General features: G+C 37.7%; 1 protein-coding gene across 3 annotated transcripts in view; it reads left to right on the top strand.

The window, feature by feature from the left end:
* Nucleotides 1–8,882, top strand: part of ZFAT (zinc finger and AT-hook domain containing) — a 121,639-nt gene extending 112,757 nt beyond the window's left edge. For all 3 annotated transcript variants that reach the window (XM_027898701.1, XM_027898700.1, XM_027898702.1), the window contains one exon: nt 6,428–8,882. In XM_027898701.1, the coding sequence (XP_027754502.1) occupies nt 6,428–6,667 (240 nt within the window). In that variant the 3' untranslated portion in view covers nt 6,668–8,882. The remainder of the gene's footprint in view (nt 1–6,427) is intronic.
* The last annotated feature ends 4,389 nt before the right edge of the window (nt 8,883–13,271 follow it).

The raw sequence follows: 13,271 nt of genomic DNA, 5'->3' as shown, positions 1-13,271 counted from the left end.
GATTTTATATTGGTATATGCTTTAGTAACCAGTTAAATTTGGCTGCATATTACCTGTTTTTCAGGCTTTTCTTCATTAGGTAGTGATGGACAAATTTGCTGGTAATTTGCGATGTTTAGGTCTGTGATACTGTGTTGGCTCTGTATGCTCTAGAGGCAGCACTTCAAGCTCACTCTGAAGATGGGTAAGAAGATTGTATTAATCACTATCCATGTTATTAATCACTAAGGTGATTATATCAGCCTTTCTGCACAGTTGTTTATCAGCAGTCCACTGTATTGTTCACCCCTGTGGGGTACCTTTCCTTGTTGTTCAGGACAGAGAGCTGATCTCCTCCTCAGGTAGGTCCTTGGGCCTTGCCTGCAGGTGATTATCTAAATGGTGCCGATTTGTTCTGCATGATGACTTTTATATGGTCTCTTATTTCAACCACTTAGCTAAAATGGTTGTCCAAGCTATCATTATTTTATGCTACAGTTAACTCTGATAGTCTTTTTTCTGACGCCCACAGATTATGTTTTTTTCCCGTTTGTATTCCTTCAGAAAAATTCACAGATGACTTTCCTTCTCTTGACATCACACTCTCTTTTTCTGCTCACTTGGTGTTCCTCCCTTGCCACATCAAATGAAACCTTGTTTTCCTTTCCAAGGCTTTTTACTCCATTTCTGACTTAGACTCCCCTTTCTCATTAGCTGTAAAGATTTTGACTCCTACCCTTGTGCAGTCCATGAAGACTTAATTGCTCATTACTTTTTTTCAGACAAGTTTCTTAATGCCTTCTTCCATATTGTGCTTAGTTATGTGAATTTTTAATGAGGAGCAATTTGTACCTCATTGTCTTGTCTCAATTCCTTGTCAGAAGTATGATGACAGTAATGATGACAGTAATTATCTGTGGATAGGCTATTGGTGTATTAATACTAATGCCCATCACACAGAGCTACCACTGTCTCATTTATGTTGTACTCCCCCACCTCTCTTTTTCTGTGTCTGCTTTCTGTCTCTTCTTTTATACTGAAATTATAAGGCCTTTGGGGCATGAACTACTCTTTGCGTGTAACGTAGCTGATACAAGGTCCTGATCCAAAGCACTACTTTGATATTAATAGTAAAAAGCAGTAGTTGGCTGCTGAATTTTTTTCTCCTTTTCTCCAACTCAGGAATATGAGACAGGACTGATGTTCTTACTACTCTCTAGACTGAAGTGAAGGGTTAAATTTATTCCTGAAAAGCATGGTGAACTATTTTCAGCCTAGGCATAATGTGCTCTGAAGAATAAGTATATCAACTATTACAATAACTAATCAGATCTTTATCAGAGGATAACCAGGAAACACTGGATTTCCATGCGTTTCACCCTTTATTTTAGTTCCTTTCATCCTTTTATTCTGTGATCTCTTCAGGCTCCATTAAAATCCTACCATGCTAAGTCACTTTCTTCAAAGTGACAGCAGTAGGAGTGCACAGCAATGATTACACATCAGCTCAAAGCAGATCAGAGAGCAGAGTTTTGTAGTGTAACATACCTTCTAAAGTAAATATCTAATATTAGCATGGCTGTCACGTCACAGGCTACGGCACATTGTGCCTCAGCAACACACCCTGTATTTTCAGTCTGGCTCCCATTGGTACCTGCACGATTGTGGGTGCTGATGTTGATCTAGAAAATTTGTCAGGACGTGAAGTTTTATATACTTTGATTGTCAAGTTTGTAGTTGCTTTAGAACATTCCCGTGATGGCAGCAGCAAAGGAAAGCGTTAACTGGGGCAGATGGCCCCCTTTTCCTCAGCCTTTTTGGAGTTCTCATCATCTCTGTAATATACAGACAAAATCTCATGTCAAGATCATTGTCCTGTTAGAGCTCTTAAAACGATGGCAATGTTTTGAGGCCATTGTGCCTCAAAAGGAAATGAGGTGATCCAGCCATTGCCAGTCACAGTCTCTCTGTCAGAATATATTCAAGCAGCCAATTGCTAAAACTTTTTCAAAATCTGCACCAGCTGTATCAGGGGTTGTTTGATGCCTTGCAGTTTTTATTTTATGCAAAGCAAGTCTTTCATACTCAACTCTCTTATTATTCCGAAACCATTGTGTGCCAGATTGTTTTGTAGCTCATTATAGAGATTCATATGATCAAATTACAGTGTTTTCTGTGTGTCTTTTTCACACAATATAACTATATGTAAACTAGAACTGAGAGAGAGAGAGAGAGTTCAGATTATTCAAACAATACTGAACAATACTTGTAGGCACCAATGTCAGCTGGCACGTCACGTATCCAGGTGCTCTCTGTGATCTAAAACGCTTATAATTCACCTTTCATTTTAATCCTTTCTGTAGATATTTTGTATATTTTCTTACTGGTGTTTTATGATATAAATAGGAGCATCTGTAACCTAGTGTAAGGTTTTGAAAATCTGAAAAATGCCTGTGATTAAATTTTTTTCCTTGTGGTAAACTGAGAGGCAGCATTGAATCTGAAATCAAGGGAGAGATTCCACAGAGGATTTGGGGACAAGCCCAGCAGAAATGTCTTAAACACTACAGACCTTCAACTCCTGCTGACTTCAAATAAAATCAAAGATATTACATTATTTCACAGGATGAGCTCTAGAGTAAGGAAAAGGCTTTAGCATCTTACTGCAAATATTTTCTTCCCTCCTTTTCAGAAAAGGGAAGAAGTGTATTTTCCTTAATGGCTTGAATTAATTTATTTCAAAATAAAAAAAGGCCGCCTTGCTTTGAGAGGAACAGATTGCTCTAAGAGAGACTCATTTTTAATGACTACTTACATGAATTTGGATGGTCCTCGGATATGTAAATTAAAACATTTAGAATTTAGGAACGTTGAGCTTCTTATGAAAACATGGTGGTAAAAGCCCCTTGGCTTTTGTGGAGACAGATTATGTTAATAAAGAATATTTATGCAGGTACTGACTTGATTTAATATGCCAGCTGTGTGTGGCTTCAGCTCCTTGCCGTCATTCTTTAACGAAGGATAAGCAGACAGATGCTTTTCAGCTGGCTCTCAAACAGAGAAGAGGTCTTGGATGCTACTCTTCGAAAGATTTCGGATGCCAATAAAAAGAATTGAGTGTAGTGACTTCATTCATTCTGATGGCAGCTGTCCCACTGTTTCATCAATTTGAGGGATGTAAATTAACATTTTGAGATTATTCCCTGTGGAACAATCTAATAGGAACCAAGCAGAAGCATGTAAGCATTGAACTGATTTGAAATGTGAATATCCCAAATAACGTGGTGATTTGTCAAACTAAAAGGATTACAGATAGCTGTCCAAAAAGGATACTGGAGGCTAGAAACACCAGAAATAAGGGCATTAGTCTTCTTTACCCTGCATGACAAGGGTAATAAACCCACATGGATAAAGTCAGGTAGGGAGGTTAAATTAACTTTCTTTATTGGCCATTTTCATTTCAAAAGCATATAAAACTGAGTAAGTATTAGATTGCTGCTATTGAATTGAATGAGTTTCTGGTTTCATTTCATTTTCTTGTCAACTTTGCTTTATTTATTTTCCTTTCTTCATTATTTATGTACATTCACAAAACTATATTTAGAATTATTTATGGGTTTTGATTTAGAGTGACTACAGTGAGATCCATCTTATATTGTGTTGTGCATTCTCACAGCTCTTGGCAAATGCAGTGTAATTTTTCTGGCCTGAGGCATGTTGTTAGAGGTTTATGTAAAAGTGCACTAAAACAAGAGAAGATAGTGTATATTACATAATTAAAGGGCCACATTTTAGACACCCCTATTCCTGTATTTGTTTGAGCATCTCTAAAATCAAGGGCTGTAATTGTGAGCTGATTCATAACAAGCTGTGAGACCCTAATTATCTAATGTTTTTGACTGCAGCTTCCTATCTGAATTCACTAATGATTAGACTTTTCTCTGCCCATTGCAATCTTCATTAGCAGATCTTGTGCATGTCCTTACTTTCACACAGGAGCTGACATGAGCAGGTAACTTCAGGAAGGAGGAGAGAACAGTCAGGGAAAGAGTGTGGTGTATGAATTCACCAAAGCTCTATTGCTTTAGGTAGGACTTAGGGTTTCTTTAGTAATTAAGAAAAAAAAAAAAAGAGGGGGGTGCATTAGGAGGAACAAGGGAAGAAAGTTTACATGCCATGGGTTTTTTTATGATTTAACTCCTTGCTTTTTGAGGAGAGGCTCAAGCTTCCATTTGTAAGGGGTATGTTGGTGAAAGGAGTGACATCTGACAGGGGCAGATATAGTGATAGGACAAGGGGGAACACTTTTAAACTGAAAGAGGAGAGATTTAGATTAGGTGTCAGGAATAAATCCTTTACTCCAAGGGTAGTGAGGCACTGGAACAGGTTGCCCAGAGAAGTTGGGAATGCCCCATTCCCTGGGAGGGTTCAAGGCTAGTCTGGATGCGTTGGAAGGTGCCCATGGCAGAGGGGTTGGAACTAAATGATGTTTAAGTTCCCTTCTAATCCAAACCATTCTGTGATTAGGTGACTCTTTGATTCTATGATACCTGTATTTTGTGACAACATAAATTGGTTTTCTGAGCGTTGGTTGCAAATTATGTTTTGTCAAGAGACGCATCACCCACCTGTGTAGGTTGGTAAGCTTGAACTTTAGCAGAAGTTGTTTAAAGTAACTTTCAAATAAAATGTTCAGATATGCTTGGTAAAAGAAACAGAATGTGAAAAGGACTTTATTCCTGTATTTTTATCCCTATAATCTGAATCCTGTGCAACAAAGCCAGAGTCAGTGTCAGTAGGTACAACTGTGCTGTTGCATTAAGGTTGATAACAATGCCCAAATTCCCTTTAGATGTTAAATCTTTTACCAGATAATATCCACATATATTTCATCAATATATTACAGCCAGACTGACTTGGGGACCTCTGAATAATTTAAAACCTGAACATGCTCATTATTGTTCAGGAAAAACCTTTCTATAGCCTGATGAATTGAGAGTGAGAGTTCAAAGTGATATGAAGTCCTGAGGGGTTTGTGTGTCTCTGAAATCTTCTTCAGCTGACAGATATTTTAAACACGAAATAAAAAAGTTAAAAGCAAAGTCACTGTATAACAAAAGGAATGGGTACTCTAGGAAAAAATTGAATGAGCAAAGAACATTAGGAAAACATGTAGGGCTGCTTTTTCTCCTTGCTGCTCTCTGAGGGATCAAACTGATCCTTGGAATCCATGTTGGAGTTCTTCCCTTCTGTTCCCACTCCCCTCTTAAACAACATTAATCCTAATTATATTTTCTTGAACTTGATTGTTCTACTACTACTGTTTACTTTTGAGTCACCTTCTAAGTAAAAAAAATTGGCCTTTTCTAATTTGCATAATTTAGATTCCACACTTTGTAGAATCTACCATGTTTGACCTGTTCTTTTTAAGGTCACTTATGAGGTCAGTGCTGCAGGACCACACTGAGATCCAGTGAACTGAATCAAAGAATCCCAGAATGGTTTGGGATGGAAGGGACCTTAAAGATCGAATCATTCCAACCTTCCTACCATTGGCAGGGACACCTGCCACTAACAAATGCCTTTGCATACTGAAGAATTGCTGTTCCACTCTCTCCTCAAAAAGAGATTATTTTACCACTAATACTTGAGAGAATGTGTTTCCTCTACAAGACTTACAGTTTTCTGGTATTTTTATACTCCCCTGGATACTTTCCTTGAAATTTTTACATGGATCTGGTAGAGAATTAAGATTTGTTCTTGAATTCTGGTACATACTGTATTTCAATACTTGACAGGCAGCTGTATGAACTCATTGAAATCCCACACCGAATGATGTTGCTTTTTTTCATTCTGACAAGAAGCAAAATGTTCAGTTAAAATTCTGTTATTTTCAATTGCTTCTGTCACTCTCCTTTCAATACTGTACGTATTGCTGCCTCACAAACAGTAGGCCTTAGGAATCTATTTCAGTAATATTTACGTTTCACAGTTTTCCAATAAAAGTCCGTTAAGGTTTACAATGAAATTTGTACTTCTATGAGACCTGGTTGACCTAGGGAAAAAAAGAAATGAGTGCAGTCTTTTCATGGGGTTTTGCATGGATGCTCATCTCAGTGCTACTAGAGGAGTTGTTTGACTTCAGATTTATTTAAATAGGAGCAGTTTTGAATGAATGGCTGCTGAGAGATTAAAGCTGTCTTCAAAGACCGATGCTCCTGGAACTCTGCAGCTCTCTATGCATTTAACTGAAATGCTATGTTACTGCTTCCACTATTCTGCCTTGCTATACAGCCATTAATCAAAAGTGATCACTTTCTGTAAAACTGACATTTTGTTTCAAAACTGTGTGATTGCTAACTTGTGTGCTGTATTTGCGTTAATCATCACAATGCCTGGTACTTACTGGAAAGGTGAAATTTCTGTAACCTCTCCAATTTCTCCTTAGGTAAAAGAAGAGGAACAATCAGCCAATCACACCTTGATGATTCAAGAGACACTGCAGCAGGCGTCAGTGGAGCTGTCTGAGCAGCATCACCTGGTGGTCTCATCAGATGAAGTGGAGGGGATTGAGACAGTGACTGTCTATACACAGGGTGGAGAGGCTTCTGAATTCATTGTTTATGTTCAGGAAGCTGTGCAGCCTGTGGAGGAACAAACTGTGGAACAATCAGTGCAGGAGCTCTAGAGAATAGTGCTCAAAGGAGATGACTACTTGATTTGTAAAAAAGTTTATTGTGTTGTTTTTTTTTTTTCCCCAAACAAAAGCAGTCAAGCTGATGGATTTTCATTTAGTTTGTGAAGTGATCTAACTGCTTGGATTGTATGAGTAACTTAGACATTATGAGCAAAACCACCTCAGACTTTTTTTTTTTCTAAAGAAATCGTCATATTTTGAGGAAAAAGTGTTCTTCCTCTTCTTAGAAGATCTCTCACTTGATTCCTGTAAATCGTCACAAATATCATCTGTTCAAAACTGTGGTATCCCATGATAATAAAAATCCATAAAAGTAGCTAGAATGTCTATAAAAGCCCGTACATCCCATTTTGTACACACTTCATATGTGGTTGACTTGACTGGAAGCAAAGTTGTTTTTTCTTTGAATTAAAAGAGCCTCTTATTTCTGAGTACATGCTTAGGAAGTGTCTGCAAAGTTGTGGTTCTAACTCAAACAAAAGTTCAAGACTTTAATTAGAAATGTACCACAGGTGGACTGTAGTTTGTACTTGTGAGGTGATCCTTTGAGTTTGGGAGGTATTTAAAGCCATATGTGATAATTCTGGGTACCAGTAGGATGACTGTTATTTAGATATTTGAATAATGGTAACTCTTTACCATAAGATGAAACCAAATCTGTCAAATTAAGGAAATATTCTTTTTTTCTAAAAAAATATATTCTAAAGATTTGTAAATGCTATAAGAGATGTATGTTCATATGTTTTAAACAGACGTGCTTGTAAATATGATTGTGTGAAAAAACTTGTACAAAAAGCTTAAGTAAATATTGACAAGAATCTAGATATTCTTAATTATGCATGTATATAGTTCCAGATTTTTCTTCATGAATCTTGGATTGTTTCTGGCTTAATATTTTTAAATTTGAGCTATAAAAGTTGTTATTAATAACAAAATTGTCATGTTTTCTTCTAGTGCTCTAATTTATTAAGTGCTGGTTTCCCTTTCACAGCTGAGTAAAAACATGCTGGTTTACACTGACTCTGACAAATTATTCCTCTAGTTAGTAGTGTTTAATCAAGAAAGTGGCACCATGAAGTCCAGGCAGACTTTTCTATGTGATTGAACTTATTTTTGGGTGTTCTGGGTAGAAAAGTGGAGAAAAGCTTTTTACTAAGTGGGTGTAATGCAGTGAGTTGGTTGTCTGCCTCTTCTGAGCCTTCTCGTTTCTCTCAATGCTGAACAGAATCAGTGGTAGCTTTTCCCTTAACCGTGGTGATAGGGAATTTAAATTTGTTCATGGAAAAGAACTGAGAGTTTTTTGGCTGTGATGGCAGCTGTGTGTCCTCAGGTTTGGTCTTTAAAGTGCACCAGAAGCCCCCGGGATGTTAAGGTTGTAGGATGGAGACCTTGTTGCTATTTTGTGTCGCTGACTGGAGCTGGTAAAAGTATCAAGATTAATTATTTCTAAGTTCAGTTAACTTGACGTTTGTAACGTCGTTGAAACTGATGCACCAAACGTATCAGCTCAATTAATCTGCAAAAGAAACTTTGATTTTGTTATTAGTGGTTGAAATTTAGTGTTGATTTGCAAGAATAATGCTTTCTGTTATCTAGAAGAGAAGAAAGAAGTACCAAAAACTTATAATTTATTGAATTATTCACAGCCTACTTGATGTTAAAACCACATGTGGAAGAGCACCATGATCATATGTGGTAATTGTGATGATCTTAACATGAAACCTCTCTGAATCAGTTCAGGAATATATTGTGTTATTGTCTGAGGGGGGGGGGGGGACCAGAAAGGTATTTTACTGTGCATCACTCAAGAATTCTTAAGTAGATTTTTTCAAATAGACTGAGCGATTCTGTCTATGAGAGGTGTGTCTATTTGGAGGAAGGAGTTTGTTTTAATTCCAGTGTTTCAAGGCCATACATACCTATGTAATTTAAGGCTTTATTTATGATTGATGAGTTATATCATATTTTCCTGTGCTAAAGCACGAACACTTCTGTGAAATTGCTACATCCTTTTAATTATATTATTTTAAAAATAGTTTTCAATTGAGGTCTTTTATGAAGTTCCTTTTTTTTTTTTTCCCCCCAGCTCTGCTTGGAAATGCAATGGTTGGAAACAAATGAGGTGTAAGTCAGGAAGCTGTATTGAGTACTGCACATTGATTTCTTGCCTACATGATTAATACATTTTCTTCTTTCAAGAATATTACATCTGTAATGCTGTTGAGGAGATAAGAGCTTCCTCTTTAATATAAACCATTGTAGTTTACAAAATGAATGTCCAAAGATTGGTAATTTTTTTCAGAAGCATAAAGAAAACAGAGAGCTTTGTTTATAGCAGGCATTTGTTTTGAGAGACCTTGACTGTTCAGATTGTCTTTTATCTGGATTTGGAATCCCCATAAAGGTAAGAATTCAGTGTTTTGCTTGACAAGCTCTGCTTCTCATACACAAATTGTTTTCACTGTAGATTCAACTCCTTTTATCCATTTAATCTTTTCTGAGGGTTAAGTGACCTTTTCAGATCAGGACAGACAAGCAGTTACAGTTTTAAGTTATTCAAGTAGCTCCTTTTTCTGAAGATTATGCATTCTTCCCACACACTAGGAATATTCACTGGCATTTACTACACTATGATCTTCTGGTTTTTCTGTTCTGTGACACCTGAGGAGTATCCTGCCTTTAGGCTAATTCTTGGCAAATATCGCTCTTTAAAAGCTTGTGCATGCATAAACTGAGCAACCGATGGTCTGCACAGCTAAGGACACATCAAATGTTCTGGGAGTGTGTGGAGCATAGAGGAGCTTTTGGAATCATGCAGAGACTTAGAAAAACGGGAAAAATAAGCTGCAAGTAATTTTAGTGGCAGCAGATTCCTGGGTAATGGAAACTAAGGTCGTGTTGCTTGAAGCTGACTCTTTCGAAAGGTCTCACAAAAATTAGGAACACTAGTTGTGGAAGGACCTCGTGTTGCAGAATGGTGGAGACATCTTTTCACAAAGGGGAAAATTAAGACCTCACAGGGCAAAAGGCACAGGAGAGGGAAATGAAGGTTTCAGAACTTTTTACATCCCTGGTTTATTATATCCCCAGAGGGTAATTCCTGTTTCCTGAATAGAGGAGAAAAGGAGACTTGCCTTTCTTTCTGATGTGGTCTGGTTTCTGGGCTAGTTGTGGTTCTTCTTGATCCCAGCACCATTTCTTGATAGTAGTGATTTTAACCAGCTGTTGTATCAGCTTAACTTACATGAGGAGGCACTGACAGGTTTTGTACTGGATTTGTATTTATCTGCAAAATCCATAGGATGAAGAATAGAAAGGAACTGCACACTTTGCTGTTTTGCCTCGAATTTTGGGTTGTATTGAATTGCAACCAGAGACAAGAGTACTACAGAGATGATAATGTTAGACCAATTATTCCTACTATACTAAGGAGGTACACTCCTTGAATATATATGCTTGAAATTAATGGTTTTAATGGCACGTTTTCCAACAAGATTACAGAATTGACTCTGCTGCAAGTCTGAGATTTTCAAAACTTTTTAATATTTTAGTTCTTCTGAAGTTATAAAGTTCTTGGTCCGCATTGCCGTATGGAATATGGCACTTCATCCATTTGCTCTTAATAAAGCAAAAGAAAAATGGTTTCACATTTCAATAAATTTTCTCACAACATGGACATGTGTTTTACAATTTTTAAAAAATCAAACCAAACTCAAAACACACAAAAAAACCCCCTCCTGTATGTCAAGAATGAGCAGTACAGTTAGCACAGTAGAGAAAGGAAGCAAGTAGCAGAAATCATGTTCTGAAGTATTGAAATGTTCAAGTAAATATTTTAAGATCCAAATGTTCAAGTAAATATTTTAAGATCCAAGTGGGCAGAAGATTTGGCATGTGAAGGAACCTTTTGGAGCTGTGTTCACCTTTCATGATCAGGACTTGATTTTTGGCTTGAACTCTTCGTGCCTGCCTTTGGAGGAAGCTGATCATGAGCTGCTTCAGATTGCAGAAGCTTCACTGAAGTCAATGGAGATGTGAAAATTGACCCAGTGAGGAAGTTTTAACTTCCTGAAAAGCAAACTCTTGGGATAAAAGTATACTGACTATTTGAGACTGACCACTTAGGGAGAACTTTTTTCCAAACTCATACCTAATCTTTTACAGAGGTAGGAGAATGATCAACCAGTCTTAAGAGACTGCAAGACTGTATTTTCTTGTCTTGCTTACATGTAGAGTTGGGTTTTTGTAAGAGCAGTGAGGTTCAACTGAGGGCTGTGCTACTAGTATTGAATTGAAAATACTGTGTTTTTTTATTTTTCCATTCTTTCGACCTGAAAATGATAATGACAGTTATCAGAGCTCACATAGTAAAGCTGAATGAAACAGATGGTGTACACAAATACACAGTTTATGGATTATTAGAGTTAGTTTAGTGGTAAGGTTTTTTTACACTAGATTACAGTTCTTTTTGTAGGTATGTTTGAGCTGCATCTGAAAGTTTGGACAGGGAATGACATGGGCTCATTTGCAGATGGCATCATTAGCAAAAATGTGGTTTGTTTAGGTAATGCTGGTAGTGCAGTGTTTGCTCATAAGGCACTAAACTGCAGATGTTCTTTTCCCTTTTGTAGTGCAATGACAGTGAGGTTACTGAGTGGTACTGCACGTGGCTTGACAGCTTCTCAATTTGCATTCCAGCTTTCCCATCATTATCAGACATCATTTCCATCAATAGCAGCACTAGTCCATTTGTCTTTTTTTCTTCCTTGAAATGAGGGCAACTTTTAATCTGGGAAGACTCTCATGTTTAGTCACTCACAGAGAATCATTTCAGCACATCCTGAGAGTATCAAACTTGCTATTATGACATAAATATGCAGTATCATATTCATCTCTGCTGTAATTCCACAAGGTACAGGTAATGGATTTAGGTAATCTTCCGTGTGTTCCTGTTCTCAACTTGCCTGTTTTGGGTTTTAAGTGATCAAAAGCAATGCCACACATTTCAAAGGACAGTGCTAATTACAGAGCCCTCGTTGTGTGTTCCTAACAAAATAATCTGTGCAAGGTCATTGTGTTCCCCCCCCCTCAAACTTCAAGAAGGCTGAAGCAGAAAATGGAAGCCGTCGTGTGTTTCTGTCTTCATAAATACTAATGGACAAAAATGCTCTGCTTGTGAACTAATTCCTTGGATTTGAACCATTGGAACTGAGTTCTGCTTTGTCCAGGACTGAAAACTCCTGTACAAAGGAGATCCCAGCGCAAACTCACTGTCGCAGAAAAGATTACTGGAGGCCAATCTGATCACCTCTCCTCAGATTAACCAGCAAAATTTTTCAGAGTACAAAACACATTGACGTGAATGACTTACCACATTGTTAAAAAAGGTGTTAGCTGTGGGTACAGACTCAGCCCTCAGTTACAGTGGAGCTGAAGTTTGACATAAGAAAGAGATTACTGCAGCTGCAGCAGCATCTGGCCAGCAAGTGACTCCAGCTAGTGAGGATGTTCTTGCTCTGATAGTGCTGTTGGCAGGAGGGTGCTGCAGATGAAGAGCTGAAGAGTTACTTTCTTGTTTCAGTGCAGCTTCCTATTTTCATCTCTCTGCTCTTTAAGTGAAGTTCAAGGTGACTATAAATATTAAATTAATTCTGAAGCCCTTTTTATGAAATAAAGAGATGGCAATAGTTTTCCTAGCTTAAAAAACCAGTATTCTCCTAGGTGCATAGCAAATCTGGGCTCTAGGTGACCCTGCTGGAGCAGGAGGGTTGGACCAGGTGACCAACTGTGGTCCTTTCCAACCTTACCCATTTTGGGATTCTGTGAAGAGTGCCCATGGGTATCTTGGTCAACAATATTTGCACATTTCACTAGAGGAGAATGAGCAGAGCTTAGTGTGATTCAAAACCATGGAACGATGAGGTTGTCATCAAGGAAAAAAAAAAAAATTAGGCCAAAAAGCAGGGTTAATGTCCTGTGGGGAGAACTATTAGGCCAAATAACATGATTAGCATCCTGTTGGGGAGAACTACTAGCTTGGGATGTAGTGCCTAAAGCGGCTGGAGCTCCTCTTCTTGAGTTACTATAATATTTCACTGAGTAAAATACATCCAGACATTAGGAATGAGCCTGGTGGGAAAAACAGGGCATCTGACCTCCAAGGTTTCTCTTACACCTCAGATTTCTGGGCATTTAATGACAGTAAAGGAGAACAAAATTACAAAAGACTTTTGTTATATTCAGAGCCACACCTGACAAGGATGCTTGTCAGAGCTCACTCTGAAGGAATGGATGGGATGGGCATTGTTGGGATGTTAAATAAGAACAAAATTGTCTTGTTTTGTGTCATTTATGTCACTTATTCTTCATGAAAAGTTCAGTGCAAGGCTTGAAGTGGGTAGTGGCTGCCCATAAAATAGAAAAACAAAATAAACATCCATGACCCTGCTATAAATGACCTTTTTATTCATTATAAAAATATTTTTTTACAGGCTTGTTTGCTAAAAGTGGAAGAGGAGAGGAATTACAGTCAATATGTTACACAATGCTCTTCCTGATTTTTGAAATTTTGCAAATGTTTCTGGAAAGCGGAAAT

This window comes from Empidonax traillii, unplaced genomic scaffold (assembly GCF_003031625.1).
Source record: "Empidonax traillii isolate 1590-97213 ecotype Southwest subspecies unplaced genomic scaffold, ASM303162v1 scaffold618:size574337, whole genome shotgun sequence".
NCBI classification, from domain to species: domain Eukaryota; kingdom Metazoa; phylum Chordata; class Aves; order Passeriformes; family Tyrannidae; genus Empidonax; species Empidonax traillii.
This window is presented reverse-complemented; position numbering and strand designations above follow the sequence as displayed.